Here is a 20052-nt window from a genome sequence, read left to right as displayed (position 1 = left end):
CTGAGCCTGTCCTCTCACCACTGAAGACTTTCCTGCTGGGCTCTAGGGGCCTGGGACTGCTGAGGCAACTGTAAAAGAAATACCTCAGGAAATGGAGGCTGGCATTTTGGAGCTGTCCTCGAGCAAGTGATCTTTCACTGTGGCCAGAGCCGTCCCCTCTGGTGGCTCGCAGACCCTGGGGCAGGAGCATAGCTCACGTGTGCGGTGTGGGACTGTTCTCCTCATGACATCTCGCCTCTGACCATGACGCATGACCACGCTGCTGGCTTCTACAGGCCATGGGCAGAAATGCCTGCTGAGTCAGTGGCATGAAGCCACGTACGCTGTGGCTCCGTGCTGGTGCCATGGGGTGTGCTCCGCACTGAAGAGCTTCAGTCGCGCTGCTCAGCTGTCCCCGTTTGAAAACAGGCCCAGCCGCCCTGGCAGCTGTCTGCAGGGACTTTTGCTCCTGACCCAGAGGATGGCAGAGAGATGCCTGCCTTGTAGCCAGGGGCTTTCCAGGGGGGAGGGCTGTGGGGATTGCTGGGATTCCTGCCTCCTCCCTGCTCCCCGGGATGCGTTTTGGGGGCTCCCACCATGGGTGGCTGTGCTCATTCATAACGGTGGGCTCATCGCCTGCCTGGCAGCCGCGGCCATGGACATGGCTTTGTCTTGTTTTACACCCCACTTTGCCTTTCTGCCCGGCAGACCCTGCCCCGAGAAAGTCACCCAGCGAAGGAGAGGGAACAGGCTGCCTGATGCTGGATGCTTGAAATGGAAAACTGTTTCTGGTTTAGGGAGATTTGTGTACAAAACTGAGGACATTTTCCATTACCTCAATGTGTTAGAATAGTTCTGCAAGTTTATCTCAAACCTGGTAAAAATGTAAACCCTAACTAGAGATTGGACAGGATTTTTACTAACATAGGTCTCTGATTTCACACACTTTAGTTAAAGCTCAGATGGTTCAGTTTAGGCAGTTTGCAATGCACAAGTTCTCCCCAGGCTTACTAGAAGCCTGGCTGTAAAGATCAGTATCAAAGTCACAGAGTCAGCCTATAGATAAGCTTCGCTTCCCTTTGCTGGTGACAGTTTGAATGTAGATTTGCTGAAGTACACAGCGCTGTTGCTAACCCTCGGCACTGCCAAGTGGAAGCCTGTGATGTTTATCCGTTCAACGAGCCGACTTCCCTTCTCCACTGGAGACCTGACCCCTCTAGCAGCGCGGCTGCTGCTCTGAGTCTGAGAGAAGTTGCACACGAGCTCTGGATACCAAAGTCAATTTTGAGCTGCCTGGTTATGGATTCCCCAAGGCTGAAAGCATATCCCAGCAGCAACATTTCTTCTTGGTACTATTTCCTAATACTGTTTCCTAATAGTTATTTATTGCTGGCAGCTGCTCGCTCCTTCCTCTCTCTGCTCATACTGTCAAAAAATTCTAAACCAGCAATTTAGCCTTAAATATTTCTCCTGGTAGACCAAAGGCAAGGAGATTAAATCTCTGGCCCTTCCCATCTTTAATCCCTATGCAGATTTCAGCAGAAGCAGCTAAAATGCTGAAAAGGTGTAAAATTACAGTGAGTTCTGCTGGGGCTAAACCCACGTGATTCAGAAAAGCTCCTGACTGCCTGCATAGACAAATCCTAAAAAAATACTTCCCTCTGAAACATAACCTCCCGCTCATCACTCACCCCTCCCTCCCCGCTCACCGTTGACTCCCTATCAATCACTGCCAGGCAATTATCTGCTTCGTTCCCTGCCTCCTGGCCAGAGCCAAAGTTCAGGAGCTGGCAGCCGATGGCAGGAGATCACTCGGCAGAGGGAACTGGCTGTTCCAGCCCCACCACCCATTTCCCAGCAGCGGCAGGCGTGCTTAGCTGCAAGGCACGGCGAGCTTCTGCAGGGTGGTTGACCCCTGGCTGTAGGAGCAGAGACTCTCCTGGAAAGGAGCCAGGCAGGAGGTCGAAGCAGGGTGTCCTGCTTGGCCAGCGCCCCGGGAAATGGGCTGGCATGATGGGAAGGTGTGTGGACAGAGAGCCCTGGGTGGCCCTCCCGGTCTCTGCCCTTGCCCACTGCCCCAGCAGCTCTGGGGGGCAGCTGGGCTGTCCCAGAGCCCCCCCGCCTCCATTCAGCCAAAGCTGCACTGGAACAGAAATTTCAGTTTCTCCTGGTCTGGGAGGTGCCTGGAAGAGGTTCTGCTTCTGCTGGGGCATCATGGATGAGGCATGGTGACATGGCGCTGTGCAAAATCCCTGTCTCTCCTGAGATGAGCAATGCCTTGTGATAGGGTTGAGTTCTCTCACGTGCTGCTGATGAACTGTTGGGATTTTCCCCATTTTCGTTCCTGTGGGTCCAGCTAAGGGGACGAAGCACCCTTCTGTCCCACATACCATGTGCCCCAATGGCACGGATCACTCCTGGCGTTTCCCTCACTAACGCTCACAAACCAAAGCATGCAGCTGTCCCGCTGGCCAGCACGGACACGTTAGACATGCCAGAGCTATTGGTGGTACGGGAGCACAGCGCTTGCTGGCAATGGATCTGTGCCGCCCTCTGCCCCTGCCCCCTCCCACGGCACCACTCCGGGCGCAGCGCGGGTCTGCAGGGAAATGTCCCAGTGGGAAATGGATTGCAAAGCACACTCCTCCACCCTGCTCCCTCAAACAGCAACTGGAATTTATTACAGCTAAGATTACTCTTTCTGGAAAAGATAAAAGCACACTGTGTCCCTAAGAACTACCCTACACGGAACAAGGTGCTCTCAGCCCAAAGCTCTGCGACCAGCGAGGAGAAGAGTAGGTGCACAAAGCGAAGAAGAAGGGTGCGCAAAGCACCCAGCTGTGCACCCCAGGGTGCCGCCTCCAGCTCTGCCACTCACAGCCACACACTGGAATTTACTGGGCTGGGGACTGTACCTGCACCTAGAGCTCTAGATTGGGGTTTCCATACAATCACCTTTCGGACACCTTCCGAGGTCTGGCCTCTGCAATAGCTGATGGCAGCATCTAGTTACGTGCTGCTTTGGTTTAGATCGGCTGAACTTAAAACTTGTCTTGTGAAAAACAATAAAAAATTTTTTCCCCTTCATCTTTTCTGAAATAATTTGTGACTTTCTGGGCGCTTCTCCTTTGGGTCCTTTTCCAAGTTGATATGTTATTTAACCTCTCCTTGTACAAAGCCACAATCCTCCTTCCCCCCTTTTTTTGTGTTTTTTCTAGTTCTACATATCATTTTTTATGAAATGATAATGGTTTCTATACAGCCATATTGATATTTTCTATTTTATTCTCGGTTATTTTCTTCTGGGCACTGGCACAGTTGGTTAATTAAAATTGGTACTGATTTATAAACATGCCAAAAAGTTTCTTTATTGAGTAGTTGGCTAATATCCTGTCTTCTAATGGTTTTTCTATAATTAAAATTCTCTGGTCCATCATTTCAGGTAAATTTGAATTATCTGGAAAAAACCCCCAACTTTACTAAATTCATGGAGCATTCTTTGCTGAAGGTGGTGTACACATTGGGAAAGGATGGGGGGTTTAATTTAATCCATGTAACCTTGCAACATTTACACCACCAATAAACAAGCACTGTTTTTCTGAGCAGAAGACTGCCCAGCCCTTGCTTTATCCTGACTCTGTTGCTAGTAATAGTAATACTGGCAGTGCCCAGCCCACTGCATTTAGTGTTGTCTTCTTATTTCATGCCGCTTTTGTTCATACTGCAGCTCACCTGCTGCAGCTTTGCTCAGAATAATGGTAAGATCTTGAAGCGAGGTGTCCATGGAAGATGCTCATCTTGATTTTTATGGTTAGTTCTACTTGCTAAAGGAGCTGCTGATCATGTTAGTCACATGGCTGTTCTAGAGTCTCTGAAATGCAATTGCCAGGAAACTTGAAATCTGCTAAATGTTTGCTCACAAGTATTTTCTGAAGGAAGATCTTTGGCAACTGTGTGTCACTTCTGAAATTTGCCACAATTCATCTTCAAAGGGGAGTAACTTCCCAAAATCACTGGTTTTCTGGGATGCTGGTGTTCAGGAATGTGAGGGCTAACTGCAGTGCCAACCTCACCTGGGTGCCCGTGGTGATGAAAATGGAAAATCCAACTTTGTTATGTAGAGAAGACCCTTTCAACTGGGCATCAAGAATCACCCTGAGATTCATAAACTTGTAGATCCACAGAACATGTGGCTGAAGAGTCATCACTGAGCGAGCCCCAGCCCCAGGGCAGCCTTGCCAGAGCTCTCCCTGCATCATTTAGTGATGGAGAGGAGGGGGAGGAAGGTTCACTCAGAGGGGACTCTGCCCACAGGTTCTGCCCTTCAGAGCCTTTTCTGTGTCAAATAACAGAAACCTCTCTTGGTGACGCAGCACCATAGGCAGCTGCTAGTCCTGCTTGGGTACCATCCTCCACAAAGCCTGGCTGATCTCAGTTTACACTCAGGTGATAGATGGCAGCCTGTGTGGACAGAAACGTGACCACATCGGGGCTCAGCAGCGACAGCCAGCTCTGGCAGAACATGGCACTTTCTAAGGCACCATAAATGGCTACGAGAGAACAAGGGCATTACGTATTTCAGGGAAAAAGGACTCATTTTCACATGTAAGCTCACTGCACACAGGATGCAAACCCAAGCAGCTTTCAAAGAATTTTAAATACTTCATAGAATCCAGCTGGGGAGGCATCATCTTTTAAGCTCTTGCTAGGTTTTATATTTGGGTTTTCTTCTTATTTGTCTCTGGCATGTCTTCTTTTGTTTTCCTTTATACATTTAATTAATGTACCAGTTGATAAATCACTACATCAAAGGTTTTTTTTTTTTTGGTTTACTTCAGAGTATCTCAAGTATAAAGGCTTTTTTTAATAACTAAACAACACAAGTAGTACATGTCTTGCTACAATATGTAATTATCTTACCAAAACCACCGGTGGTCCTGAATTCCTATACATTAAACCCAACAGTCCTTACCACTTTTCATTTTCATAAGGTATCATATTTTTTCTGTCATATGCCATGAAATTCAACTTAAATTAATTCTAAATACACTTTTGTTTTTTAAATTTCTGATCTTCAGAATTTATTTACTGTTTAATAAATTGTCCTTATTCTTGATGACTCCCTTTTTTCCCCCAAGATCTTCTTTGCCCTAAATATTGCTTAAATGACTTCTTTTTACAAACAAACAAATAAATAAATAAATAAGGAGGTTTCCATTTACTGAAAGCACGGAGCAGTCGTCTTTAATTTCTCTAACTTGTTCCAGCGACCAAGTATTCATTTGCAAAAGAGTGCTCCCTGAGACTTCATCTGGCGATCAAAGACTGCTTCTAAGGCTTGGTCATGGTTTTCCTTCTGTTCCAGTAACTCTTACCTCATCGGTTTCAATATGAGTTTAGAGACGAATGAGAAATCTGTTATTCTCTATATGTCACAAGTAGATATAATCCCATTATGCTGAGGGCTGCTCTTCCCAGCAGTCTGGAAGCCTGAATCGCTGATACCATGAGGGCTTGCTGCCTCCTCTATTTTACCTTCTTTATTGGGTCTTTTCCTGTAAAAATATATATTGGCCAAAAATCCAGCAAGAATTGGACCTTTCCCAAAGTACTGGCCTATTTTAAAGTGCATTTTAAACTATTTGCTTTTGACCGTGAACAGAAACTGAACCCTGTGGTAGCAATAACTGGGCAAACAACTGTGTCCTTCAATACGAGATACTGTCTCTTCTTATTCTTATATACAGCTTCAGTCTGAAAAGACGCTAACCAGGAGGGCACGGCTTCCCTTCACCCGAGCTGCAGAAAACAGCTGCTAGGGCAGATCTTTCATGTCTAGCACTTGATCAATTACTCTCCTGAAGTAAGATAACAGAAGCGGGCTTTCAGTTTTGTCATTTTTGCCTTCATCATCTAGTTCTTTGATCTTCAAATATCTCCATTTAAAGGCAACTAATAATTATTTGCGGTTTTTGTAAAGCTTCAGATGTGCTGCTTCTGGTGGAGACAACCCCTGCAAAGGACTGTCCCCAGGGCAGGGGGCAAGGAGGACTGCAGCAGCCAAGTAGCACTTTTGCTAGTGCGAGAATGTTTTCCGTTCTTTTGTCCTTTTTTCCCCCTTCACTCTCCACGCTTACTGAGGCTCTCATTTGCCATGGCTTTTTTTTCAGCAGCTAATTATCAGTTTCTCTCTCTGGGCTATTCTTCTGCGTGTCTGAGACTTGGATTTTGATCCCAAGCAACTGGAATACATTTTCCCCTTGTTTAAAGCCTCTCTGTAGGTAAAAGCAGTCTTGCAAACTGAAAGATTTACATCAGCATTCTTTCTGTAACAGATTTCTCTCCTTTTGAGCACTGCTTTGATCTCCACAGTATTTCTTTTAAAGTTCGGCAGCAAGGTCTCGAGAAAATAGCAGCTCATTGTTTTTGAGGTAAACTCTTATCTTTTTTTATAATTTAATATCCCTGCCACTAAGTGGAACATTTCCCTGTCAGTCTCCATGCCTGTTCCGTAGCCTAGGAAGCAGCAATAACACTTACCCTGTCAGCTCCTAGGACAGCTCAGATTAAACAACTTTGCGATTACAGTGGTTACATGTTACAGCTTTCCCCCTTCTTCCTCATTTCAGGCAACTTCATCAATCAACTGTTTACTTGCTGACTGGATTTTCTGCCGGTCTCCAGCACTGCCACACTGCTCAGGCTCAGGAGGTTTCTCCTTGGTCTGGTGGAACAGCATCCCTCACCGGCAGTGCCTGCACCAGCTGCCTGCCCCTCATCCTGGGAGCCAGGTGGGTTGACTCATCCTTCTTTGCCCCTTCCAGTCCTTACTTTGCTGTCACAGTTTCATTTCAGCCAGAGGCCAACCAAAATTGCAAGCTTGAAACTCCCCTTCCAATAAGACATTTCCAATTTTCAGAATCCTTTGGCAGAAAATCTTTTGTAACCCTGTGCTGAGCTTTAAAGGGGTTGATAGGTTTAGAGTATAAATGAAGAGAGTTTACCTTGTGATACAAAGCTAAACAGAAAATAAACAGCTAAAATAGCTAAATAGAAAAAAAAGTCTGTTCCTGGGCCAAGCCCCATTTTCATGCTGCACCCTCAAATCTAGTAACTGATTAAAGGTACTTTCAGATAAGGAGAAATCAGCCAGCTGCTGAGGGGAAAAGTGAAGCCATCATGGTCTGACTGGGCTGCCAAGTGTACAAAGAGAACCAAGAAGAAACGCCATGCTTCCAGCTTTGCTCAGGTTTGGGTACTTGCAGTGCTGTTTGTAACGGCCGTGTTCCTTTGCACGGGAGATGGCTCCGTGGGAAACTGCTGTCACATGGGAACTGCAGGGTGGCTGGGGCGGAACCACTTGTGATCTGCTCTGGGACGTGCTCCGCTGTCAGAAAAAGCTATGTTCCCACTTGCCTTTATTGCAAAGAATTCAAATACCCGAAGGCAGGGAGGAGATTGAGGGAGACAGGCCATAATTACATTCTTCTTTCTCGTACGATTAAATATGAACAAAGGAACAGCTGCAATGCATATCCCCTGCACTGAGATCCTCCTGCAAACACACGGACAGAGCCGTACCTTGCCAGCGACCTTCCCGTTTGATCAGTAGACCTGTGGTCTGTACGTCAAAGATTGCTCAGGGTGACAAGAGAAATAAATGGCACAAAATCTGAAGAAGGGCCTGACTGAGCTCAGCCAGACAGGGGACCTGATTAACAACTCAAAATAACACTTTGAACACTAAATGGTCTTTTATGTTCCTCTAAGCTGTAGTATAAATCCAGGCTGAATCTTTTTCAACACGTTTGCCTTAGCTGTGACTCAGAAAAGCCAGTCACCTTTAAAAGGGTGTGAAGAAGGAGAGGAAACAGGTTTTTTTCTGCATGTTGCCTCTAGTTTCTTGCTGACTGCGAACTGAACCTCAAGGAACTGACATTGCTGCCATGTGTTTGAAAGGGAACCACCGCCCGCACAACCGCAAATAATGTGCAGCATCACTGTGGGGACCGAGTGGCTCTGAGGTGCCATCAGAATCTGAAAGGTGTGGGTTTGGGATGCATTCCTGGCTGTCGGTTTTTTTCAGTTTCTCAGTGGGCTGAAGCAAACAAAAGGCCTTCCCCAATGCAGCCTGAATATAAATATAAGGTGAAACGTGGCAGACAAATCCCTCTAGCAGGAGGGAGCACGTGGTACTATGCTGGTCCCTGTCCCCCAAGACCCCTTTTACAGATGTTCTGGAAAGCACTGCCCAGATGTGGTGGGGAGGTGGGGAAACACCACCGACACCTTTGTTTGAAACAGTGACAGGGGACAATGCAGGCAGAGTGACTGCTGACTGACTCGACTGAAGACCGGTTGTGAAGGATGTTGATGGAGAAGATAAGAAATGTGTTTGATGCAGAGGAGGAGAAGGGAGAATGAAAAGTTCATAGAAGAGTGGAGTGGTGGAAATCATGAGCCAGGAAAGTGGCAGAGTTTATTCTGGACGAGAGTGAAACAAGATTGCATCCACAGAAGCCAGAAAAAGAGCTGGTGTGGTTGAGCCACAGAATAAAGGAGGCACTGAATATGTGATTCAGCTGGGAAAGGGTAAGGAAAGGTTGGATCTTTCCTAGATGTGAAAGGAAAATGTGACTCCCAAGGCTACTGATGCAATTAGCAGAGTCATTGAGAAAAACCAGCAAGAGGTCAAGGAAAGCAGCATCCTTTCAAGGCTAAACGATGCAAAACCGCACACTCTGAGAAACATTTCTCACAGTTCAGGAATCCTTTGTAAACACAATTAACTCATAGATCATGAGAAGAAAGAGAGCTAATGTCTTGCGGAAAATGCACAAAGAATGGCTCAGTAAGGCCAGTATCAGAAATCCCAGGGTAAATCAAGTAGCAGGGCTGCAGCTCTAACTACAGCCAGTATTTACTTAAAACCCCAAACGTTAACACCCTTGCGACATAGCACTGCAGCATATGGTAATGTCTCCAGAGGCAAAAAATAACACTAGACTCCCTGAAGCAGGCTCTGCTCTTCCGCAAGAACCAGTGTAAGGCTCAAAACAAAGCACAGCACTGCTAGCACACAAAAAGGGGAGACAGAGGCTTGTGTTCAAGAGATACTATTTATTCAAGGGCTAATTACAGTAGGTAAGAGGCTTCTTAATCCAACAGTGTAAAGGGAAAAGAGATTCCTACAAGGACATCAACAACACAAAAATGACAAGGAAATTACCTGTTGTCTTGTGTAAAGTCTTCTGCCCTTTACCATCTTCCTGCTTCTTGTTTAAGTGCTGTGGATAACTGATGTCCGTGCATCAAACTTTGACCCCCCTCATCTTACCAGCAGCTACACAGCTGGCTCTAGTGAAGTCCACAGAACGTGTTTGGTGCACATCTCCATGAACACGGTGTGATAAGGGGTCTACAGGCTCTTGAAAACTTGTCAGTGTTTTCACAGGGGTTGGGTCTGGCTGCCGGACTGCCTGCAGGCACGCCGGCGCGAGGCTCCGTGCCTCACAGCGTTAACACAGGCATTTGCCTATGTAAATTGATCGTTAATCTGCTGCCTACATGATGCTGTGTGCTGAATGCGGCGCAGTGTAAAGCAGCACTGGAATAACCTAAAACCAATGTGCAAGATTACTGCCATTCATAGACGCATCGTGTAACAAAGGACAATTATTTCTGAGGTTGCCGTATGTTTGCAGGTCCTGATTATACAAACCGAGAGCGGTGGCCTCGCCACTTGATCCCTTTCAGCTGATCCCCTCTCACCGGCATTGTCTTCCCTGCCATCTTGTTTTCACGCACTAAATGGTAAAGGTCCTTTTGGCAGTAACTTTGTCTCGCTGCCTGCAAAGAACCGCGCACACAGGTCACCCTCGCCCAACCCAGACCCAGGCTGAGTGCAGGGCCCTGCACTCGCCAGGCCATCTACCCCTGGGTGCTCCTGTCGCCGGGGGCCAGGGCTGCCCTGCTTTTTAGGGAGCAGCTGCTTTGAGACAATTCGATCTGCCGGCGTCTGCCCGCCCGGTGTCGCCGAGGCAACGCGGTCCCCGGGGAAGTGGGATGTGTTGCCGTAGCAACGCAATGCTCTGGGTTGCAGCCGCTGCCTCCTTCCATTGACACCACAGAGGGAGAATTTGGGGTTGCTGGAAGCACCGAGTCCTACCGGGGATGAAAAGTCTGGGTGGCTGAAGGATCGTGGCAAGGGCAGATACAAATGTATATCTGTGACCCTAATTATAAAGCAGTTGCATATTAAAGGCTCTGGCTGCTGCTGCAGCAGCTTTGCCAGTGCCTGCACCAATGCACTGCTCTGAATGAAATTATTTATGTCACATTCCTTTATTGCTCATGATCACATGTTCTTGATTTACAGTTAAATTATGAATAATCTAAGCGGGATATATTTTAATGATGCCTTTGCTCCTATTCTGGATGTATTGATTCAGCAGGCTCTTTCAATACAGACTCTCTGACAGTTGGGCTAGTGTAACGGGTATTTTTAAATAACAGAACACTGGAAGGAGAAAGAGGGAAAATATTTGACTGTTCACAGAAACTGATGACAGCTCCTTTTCCAGAAATTGTGGGAAATATTGTATCACCCTTGTCTGACATTCAGAGAAAAAGTTCAAGGCTGTTCTGGCTCTTTTTCAGCAGAAGTTTCCTACTGTTCCAAGGGAAAGATGTATTCTTTGCACATTAGTAGCTTCCACTAGCTAGCAAGGACAGGACCCTGCTATGTCAGGTGTCACCACGCCAAGAGAGAGCTCTGCTAGAGCTTATGAGATATGAGGAAAGGCTGGAAAGGCTGGATCATAAAACACTGCCAAGAAACAAAGGAGTCCATGAGCCCCTGGGAGCCACGGAATCAGTCATGGATGGGAGCCCTGCCCGGTGTGCATCCTTGGACCTCTCCTCCCAAAGCTGCAACACTTACACAGATATTAGGGCAACAAACCTTCTTAAGCTTTCATAACGTAATTTACTTGGAATAACTGCCTTTGAAAACAGATAACAATGGAAATTATCAAGATATGAACCTACAGGGAGCTTTCAGAGTAGGGAAGGACTTTTCCACATCAGTCTAGGACCAAGGATGGTGGGGCTGTGATTCTGGCATAGCCCCTGCGTGCACTTCAGCACTTCAGGCTGACTGAAGGAGCAGGAGGAAGAACTGCAAAGGTGGAGCTGCTTGCAGAGCACAGTGCACAGTAACGACATGATTAATTGCTTACTGCCACCGTTCAAGGTTTTGCAAAAGCAGAACAACAAATCCTTTTGTAAAAACTTGGAATTTCTACGGTATACATAAATAAATATTAAATATTCATAGCTCTTGTCGTAATTGTAAAAATAGAGAAAGACACTTCTTAATTAAATAGCTTTTAGTGATACAATGGAGTATAATAAAGAGGTTTCTATCACTGAAAAAGATTCTTGCTTAATTCAAGAAAATTTGAATAATGCCCGACTACAAAGCACAATACCTTGTAAAATCTGTATGAATATTTATTGGTTCAATTGCCTGTGTGCTCTGAGGAAAAAGATAAGAGATTGAAAGTATTTTGCACGTATTTACAGGATAATTTAAAAAAGGATAGTATTTTTGAACTGCAAGGCACTGAAAGGGTTTCTGGAGCCATTCAGAACACAGACATCTATGGAAGTCACTGGTATCACAGAATGTTACCTGCAGGGAGATTCCTGCGTTTTCACCACCAATGTCACCTACTGGCTGATCTGGTATTATCAATAGAAGGTCTTAATAACTACACAAGGAAAAAATCTTTAAAGATGTAGAGATAAATATTGCCAGCATGGCTCTGAGGAATCTAAAGCTCTTTCTGCACGGACACTAGATGTCAATGGAGAGACACTTCAAATCAGCTGCAACAAAAGGCTGTGCTGCTGCATTCTCTAAAAGCAGATTCTTTTCCTTTCTCATACAACTCTTTTGGGCTGATAGCCTTGGGAATTAAAGTCACAAAAAACCCTCAGGAGAGGCACTGTACACGGAACACCCATCTAATTAGTTTCTGATTTAAGCCATAGTTGAAGGCAGCAAGCATTTTTCAGCCCTACAAACCATTTTTTTGCTGAGACTGACGATGAGGGATCTAAACGTGGTTGAGGTGCCCTTATAATCTCTGCCTCGGATGCTGAGACCACCCATTTCCTCGAATGAAGACATCCAAGCTGCAGTCAAACATCAAATACTTTTGTAAAAGTTAAAAACCTAAACTGAGTTGGAAAAAATAGCTTAGAAGTAAGAAGTTTCACATTCTCATTATCCTCCCCTGAGATATAGAATCCTCTATCAACATTTTTATAATGTATGCTAAAGCACAGCATGTGAAGAATGACAGGAAAATGCAGTTGGAACTGCTTACTGATTTCCTCTGAAAACTGAAAGCTGGTTAACTGAGCTGCACGCTGTGCTGCAAGTTTAATTAAAAACAAGTGCTAACAGCTGTAATAGAGCTCATAAAAGGGTTTTCAGAGTGAAATACAAAATGTTGGGGGTCTGGTGAATAAAGCTCATTTATCACTGTTGTAATTTACATTTAATACCGGGATTTTAGGACTTGGAATTAGTCGACACACTGTGCTGAGCTGGCAAAACGAACCTCTCACAGTACATCCATTGCAGTACTGAGCACCTCGTGTATGGCACGTCTGTGCGTGGGGAGGACCTGCGGGCACCAAAGGGCAGGGGTCTCAGCACCAGGAACAGTGGGACATGTTAATGGTTTGCTTCTTGCACTTACCGTAGAACAGAGGCCAAAGAGCAGAGACAGGGCAACTCCTGACTCAGCAAGGGATCAGTTGCTGCCGGAGGAGGGAGAGAGGCAGGCTCAGGCTGGAAGGAGGCTCAAGGTGCCTCACTGGGGGACACCGGCAAGATGGGGCAAGGGATTGGTTATGGGTTTGGGGTAAACCCAAGAGGTGAAGTTTCGGGAACGGCGATGATTATCTGACAAGAAGCTAGTGAAGGTATATTTCAAGGGAAATATATATTTGCTGTATTTTGTTCATTATGATGTGGCAGCCAATATACAAAGGGAAAATGCCAAGGTGTGAGAAACAGTTAATAACGTTCAATGGACAAAGGTGACAACAGAAGATGTGAAACCAGGATCTGTAGCAATAGTGATGGAGCGATACGTGTCTGGAGTGCTCCGTGGGACAGGCAGTGGCAGGTCGGGACCACGTTACGGAAAAACTGATAACCTGAACTGCGTCAGGTGGAAATGTGAGAAGACAGGGAGGGAAGGGACAAGTATGTACATAATGTAAAAGACAATCCCAGATTTGCAAGCAAAGGCTCAAGGAAGAAATTAATTTCAGAGCTCTTCGTGGAACACACCCCTTAACTTCAACAAACTTTTGTTCCAGCAGGTTCTGCTGGAGAACACAAACAGAAGTTGATACTTGGGATTCAGATTAGTCTTTGAACAATGCACAGGCGGGTTAATTTCCTGTCTTCTCTTAAAACAATCTAATAACCTTCCACCTTTATGCAGTAGCAATGCCTGTGTATTTTAACACCAACGCAGCCATCCCAGCAGGGTCAGGGCTGTCCGGTGAGTGACTGGCTACCATGGCACATGCACAGAGGTCTATCCCCTGCAGCTCCCTCTGCCCAGAAATCATACCAACCTCCCCAGAGAAATTCTTCATGTAATGTTCTCAGTGCTGGAGACAGAAACTAAAGTACAACCCAAGTGGGTACCATTTTTACTTGGTGTGCAAGAGAACCGAATGGATTGGTTCTGAGTTCTTATTTGAACATCCCTTGCTTACGTATTGGAGTGCTGTTGCTTAGGGCTTCTCTGATGTGGAAACCATAACCTTTACATTTGCTCTGTAGTGTTGCCCAGGGTCGTTCAAATAGCATGGTCATCCCACATGTTTTACATCACAGAGACTATTTTTATCTAGATTCATGCACATGCCATTTTATGTCATAAGTATGACACGACTGATATTCAGAGATACTTCTTTTTACATAATGGCTAGGGTGAATGCTTTACAAAATCAGGTATTTTAAAATCGATGTTTTCTACTGCCTGAAAAATCGTAATTGCTACCAAAAGTATCAGTATTTTCTGTGCCCATAAACTAAATTATGCCAATGAAAATCTGAACATTTATACAGATCTTTCCTCTAACTCGATACTTTGAGATTTATCAACACATGCAGCAAAGTATCTTCCCAAGAATTATCCAAAATATTTTTGATGAACTAAAGGTAGTGGCAAAGTAACATCTTTCAGCTGACACCAGTATTTATATATATTTATTCAAAAGGCTGATATTTTCCTCCTATCTTTGTACTAGTAATAGTTCCATATCATTTATTGAAATACATAGTACCCAAGCTAGTTGCTCTAAAAGCTAACAAGAAAAATATATACTGAATCTAGCTTACTGCCACAAGCAAACTGGCTCGTTAGAGTACCAAAGGTCTGGTTTCTGAGGTTTAGTACTTTCCTAAGAAGAAAACCAAACAGAAGCAGGAGAAGCAGTTTTATCTTGCTCACGGTGTTGAAGGGTCTCTGCATTGTGGCAGGTAAGCCCAGGATCACCCTGTCTTTTGTCAGTCTTACTTCTCCTGCTAAAATGAAAACTCAGAAGTGTACATTATGGACAAAGTTATATGATGTATATGCACATTTACAGTGACAGACAAGCAGCAGGTACAAAAACAAAGTTTGAATGTTAAACATAGAAAATTTGAAATATGAAAGTCAGCATATGTTTTTTACAACGAGGGTGGTCAGCCACTGGAGAAACAGACCAAGCGAAGTGGGAATTCTTTTCATTTTATTAATATCTTAAAATGAAGACTGGATACCTTCAGTTCATTATGATGTGGCAACCAAAAAACCCCAAAGAAATGTGTTAGAGAACAGAAGAGCATAATTTTTCTGCTGTATAAATCCATGGTGAGCCCATGTTTTGAGATGTGGAGACCAGATCTGGACAAAGTGCTTAGGAAAGGTGTAGTAAAGTTGAGCAGGTACAGAAAAAAGAGCATTTAATGTGATCCCAGAGTTGAAGCAGCTGCCTTTAGAGGAGAGATTGGTAAGACCCTAAAGCCTTCATTTTGAAAAGGCTGGAGCAAGATAAGATCAAGGTTTACAAAACCACAAAGTAGCAAATAAAACACATGCAGGACCATCACGCCCCAACTCCTGCAATACCAGGAGTAGGGGGCATTTGGTACATCTGGGAAGAGTGTTTCAAAACGGAGGCAAGATAAGCACTGCTGTTATCTAATAGGCGATTTAACTTCTGGAATGGGCTGAGGTGAGGCACAGTGGAAGTGCACTGCACTTGCAGTTTCAAAACAAGATGAGAGTCGTAAACAAGCAGCCCTAGTCGTAAACAGCAGCCCTCAAACTGGAAATGGAAGGAAATAGACAGGGATGTCCCCTCCAACATCCCTAACAGAAGAGCCGGAGATGTTAGAGGACCACGCACGGACCAGGCTGCAGAAGGCAGCCAGGCTGATGTGCCCTCCCTGAGCAGGAGACGGGGACAAATCCTCATCACTGGCTTCAGCAGACGTGATGTCCTCTGGTTTACAACATTTTGCATAAGATGATCAAACAGTTCTGTTTGTCCTCAACTCTGTGGCCCCATGATGTTGGACAGAGGGCTTTACAAATCCGCAGTGAACTAAAGTGGTTACCAGGCAGGAAACACAGGAAAATGGCTAGAACTGACAAGTAATTCCAAACTACAGCAACCATTGAATCTCAAAGCCACCGCTGAAATCTCCTCCTCCTCAGTTCATGCTTTTTGTGCCAAAAGCATCCCACACCACTGAACTCCACAGCTCACCAGGACAAGGGCAGGATTTCGGTTTGTTTGTAGCCGGCCCTGACCTGGGCTTGCAGCGAGGACTGCTTTGGGATGTGCCCGACCTGAGAGGGCTTGCTAGCGCATCACTCGCAACAACGTGCAAAAGCTGTGCTCCCGGTAATTAATCTAACTTCCCTTAAACAAAAGATTGTGTTTTCTAAATACCAACCATCAGAATATTTAGTGTTTTCTTGCATTACCCTTGTACTGAATTACTTGCAGTGAATTTGAAGGCAAGTGTAATTAATCCAAGCTGTATATATGTTTATATAGTGTCTGTGCTCTGGCAGGTGCTGACAGGTTTATGAGAAGTAAATTATTACTTGTTAGGATTTATTTTACTTTTTTTAAGAAGCCAGTCTGGAGGCTTAATCTGATTATTTTTCCTCAGTGCAAGACTAAACAGACAATTCTGCTTTCTTGCTTCCAACTTCGCTGTTCCTGCTAATAGGACAAGCACTGAAGCTCCATCATAGTTTCATTAAGGATGCATCAAAGTCACATAGCACTGGGTAGGGGACACAGAGTGAAGGGAAGAGACCTCAACATTCGGGAGCACAGACACATGATAAATATGCAAAATAGCTTTCAGATACAAAGAAATTATTAGGAGAAAATAAGATACTGAAAACATGTATTTTTTGATAGGAGTGCTGTAAGGACCAGCTTCATCAGTTACACGAGTCTTATCTAATTCTATAATGGGTGCCGCATGCACCATGAAGCCAGTGGAAAGAAATTGCATTGGTCATGCTGCATGAATTTTAAATATTATTATAAAGGGGATGAAATTAAGGCAGCAAGTGCTTTTCCTAATTTATTTTCCTTCATTCTTTTAATGTGGATGCTTATTACAGTAATAATTAAAAAAGCTATGCGTATTCAGGGTGAAAGAAAGCATATGATGAGCTATATGTATGCACAGCAGGCAGTATTACAATTACCTTGATCACAGACAAGTCTCTTTTGCGTTTGTGCCATCAAGTTCCGATGCTTACAAAATGAAAAGGTATATAAAGAAACAGGATAAACTGTGGTGTAAATCAGCTTGAAAACTTGCTTCATGTGACCTTGGACACTCTTTATTCTGTCCATTGACCTTCAGAAAGAAGGCTAAACAGACCTCTGCTGTTTACTTTCCACTGAAGCTGATTAGTTATGTGTGGACATATAAATATCAGAAGGCTAACACAACGTAGCTCTTCAGAGACTTAACAATATTTACCGGTGTAACACATTTTTTCATATAAATAAACAGATTTATACCCACCAGCACAAATGAGAGAAAATGATCAACAAATGTTAAAACCCAATACAAGAGCTGACTAATGCCAAAAGCAAGCAATTGTCAGGTGGCTGTTGTGCAAAAGAGTGGGAAAGAAAAATAAGTGTATTCCCTTGGAATTAAGACTTTCTCTTTCTTCCTCTGACCCTACTTGTCAATGCTTTTTTTTAGTATTTTTTTCATTTTTACAGCATTTTTTAATTTTTACCTCTTCACCACCAGCAGTATCTTCAGCACCCAACTGGCAAAGGAAAGATGTGGGGGACTAACCAAATGCTGTTTTCTTGTTGATCAGAACCATTCCCTGTACCCGTTCTATCTGTAGTTGAAGTATATAGACTGAGCAGTGAAATGTGCTCTTGTAGTGTTTGAGACCATCGGAAAGATAATATGGTAGGAGTCGTAAATGAAAAATCAGTATCAATTATTTTTTGAGAAAAGGGATACAGCAATTATTGTGCCTGCTGTAGAGAAGAATAAAAATGAGGAGAAACGGCTTCATGCATAATCTCCAGATCAACTGATGGGATGTGGCAAATCTACCTCCTGTGCTTGCTTTTTATTTATTCATTTGTATGGATATGAGATGCAATCTTACTCGGCGTAGAAATACTGTATTCTCTGTGCTACAGCTTTCACCAGAGAGGCTGGGTGCCACAGTAAGCGCCATGAGATTCCCACCCTGAGGATGAAGTCCGTAAGAGCTACGACTGGGGCACCGAGGCGTTCTGGGACCCGCTGCTGTGCCCCCGGGGAATGGCAATGAACAGGCTGTCTTTGTGTGGGAGCATGGCGACAACCAGCTGGAAGAGCAAGGGCACCCTTTGCCACACGAGCAACAAAACCAAAACAGAGTTAATGGCCTCAGCCAGTCCTAGGCCTCCAAGTAGAATTTTGTATTTTGAGTACAAGCCGCTTTCTGCCCCCTTACTGCTGAAACAAAAGAGGAATTAAGGAAAAATATTTACACTGAAAACATGCAGCAGCATCACTAAGCCAGCATCCCCATTCCCTTTGACTCACGTTTGCACAGGCCCGTTTTCTCCCAGGATGGGCTTCCCAGTTTTCTCCCAGGATGGGCTTCCCAGTTTTCTCCCAGGATGGGCTTCCCACCCCCACCAGTCCCCAGGGGCCGGTGTCCCCCAACCCCACTGCAGGCACACGCTGCCGACAGGCTTTGCGTAAGTACGTGCAAAAATCCAAACAGCACACACTTAGTGACACAGCAATCGGTATCTCCAAAGCTCACACATACAAGCAATGATGTTTTCCCTTTTCTGAATTTCTGTAATGCTCTGGGGCATTCGGCATGGCGCAGGTCAGCGCTGCCGCTGCCATTTCAGGGATGGTGACTTTGTGGCTTCATCGGCTTTTACCCGCAGGTGTGAAGACCTGCACTGCTGCTTCTGTGCACGCTGCTTTCAAGAACGTTCCCTTCACGCCTTGATTCTGACATTAAACCGCAGGGATCGGAGCTCCTCAACCTAATTCCAATTGAGGATTAGATCGAGGTTTAGATTAGTGACCAGGATCACTAAACCGGCTCCTGGCGAGCCCCGAAACACCCCCGCGAGGAACGCGAAGCGATCGGCGAGCGGGGCCGCCGCCGGGGAACGCGGTGAGGGAGGGGAGGGCAGGGCGAGGCCCCCTGCCCGCCGGCCGGCGGGGTCACGGCTTGGCACGGACGGCCACGGTTCCCCACGCCCCGCTCCGGCCGGGCCGGGCCGGGCCGGGCCGGGCCGGGCCGCGGGTGCTGCGGGCAGCGCTACAGCCCAGCCCGGCCCGGCCCGGCCCGGCCCCGCCGCCCCCCCGCCCCCCGGCCCAGCTCCCCCGGCTCGCGCCGCGCCTCGCAGTGACGCACGCGCCTCCCCGCGCTCGGCGCGTGCGCGGCCCTTGGCTCCGCGCCCGCTCCCGCGCCTGCGCAGCCGGTGCCCACCGTCCCGGCTCCCCGCCCCCTCCCCCCTCCCCTCACGGCGCGGCGCGTGTGACCGGAGCGGCGGGAGTCAGTCAGCGCCCGCGGAGCGAGGCCCCCGAGCCCGCCGCCGCCACAGCCGGCCGCCGAGGGGGCGGGCGGGGGGGGTGGGGGTAAGGCGGCGGCCTCCTCGGTCCCCCGGCACCATGAGCATCGAGATCCCGCCGGGCCTCACCGAGCTGCTGCAGGGCTACACGGTGGAGGTGCTGCGGCACCGGCCGTCCGACCTGCTGGGCTTCGCCGCCGACTACTTCGCCCGCCTGCGAGATGCCCGCGATCAGGAGGCGGCCGGCGGCGGCCGCAGGGTGGTCAGCTTCGACGGGGAGCCCATGCAGACCGAGTCCAACGGCGAGGAGGAGCCCGACCGCGGCGACGAGGACTCGGACTCCGACTTCGAGCGTAAGCGGCGGCGGCGGCGGGAGGAGACGGCGGGAGGCTGCGAGGGGCTGCCCGGGGCGGCGGCGGGGGGCTGTGAGCGGCTGCCCGGGAGGAGGCTGCGAGGGGCTGCCCGGGGCGGCGGCGGGGGGCTGTGAGCGGCTGCCCGGGAGGAGGCGGCGCGGGGCTGCCCGGGGCGGTGAGGAAGGGCCCGGAGCAGCGGGGTCCTGGCCCCCGGGGAGGAAGCAGCCCGGAAAGGCGCCTCCGCCGCCCCGTCCTCGGTGCCGCTGCCGCGGCCGATGCTGCTGGGGGCTGCAGGGCGAGAGCGGGAGGGATTGAATGGGGGGAGGCTCCGGCCGCGGCCCCGGTGGCCCCGTTGTGCGGCGGCGGGCGCTGCCGGGCGGCCCCGGGGGGCCCTTCCCGTCGCCGCTCCGTGCCGTGCGGAGCGGTGCGCTCGCAGCACTGGCCGCCCGCCGGGAAGAGCCTCGCCCGCCTTGGCGTTAGAGCTGCGGGCTCCAGCAAGCCGCCCTTTCCCTGGGCGGGGTGGCGGAAAGCAGATGCACGG

At 47.4% G+C, this 20052-nt stretch overlaps 1 protein-coding gene across 1 annotated transcript in view; it reads left to right on the top strand.

Moving 5' to 3' along the window:
- Nucleotides 1-19086: 19086 nt before the first annotated feature.
- PRKAR2A (protein kinase cAMP-dependent type II regulatory subunit alpha) overlaps nucleotides 19087-20052 on the top strand; it is a 68988-nt gene continuing 68022 nt past the window's right edge. The window contains exon 1 of the mRNA XM_055804530.1: nucleotides 19087-19511. Within this exon, the coding sequence (XP_055660505.1) occupies nucleotides 19259-19511 (253 nt within the window). The 5' untranslated portion in view covers nucleotides 19087-19258. The remainder of the gene's footprint in view (nucleotides 19512-20052) is intronic.

This window comes from Falco peregrinus, chromosome 5 (assembly GCF_023634155.1).
Source record: "Falco peregrinus isolate bFalPer1 chromosome 5, bFalPer1.pri, whole genome shotgun sequence".
In the NCBI taxonomy this organism is placed as follows: domain Eukaryota; kingdom Metazoa; phylum Chordata; class Aves; order Falconiformes; family Falconidae; genus Falco; species Falco peregrinus.
Note: the sequence above shows the minus strand (reverse complement) of the source record. Positions and strands in the feature narration are given on the sequence as shown.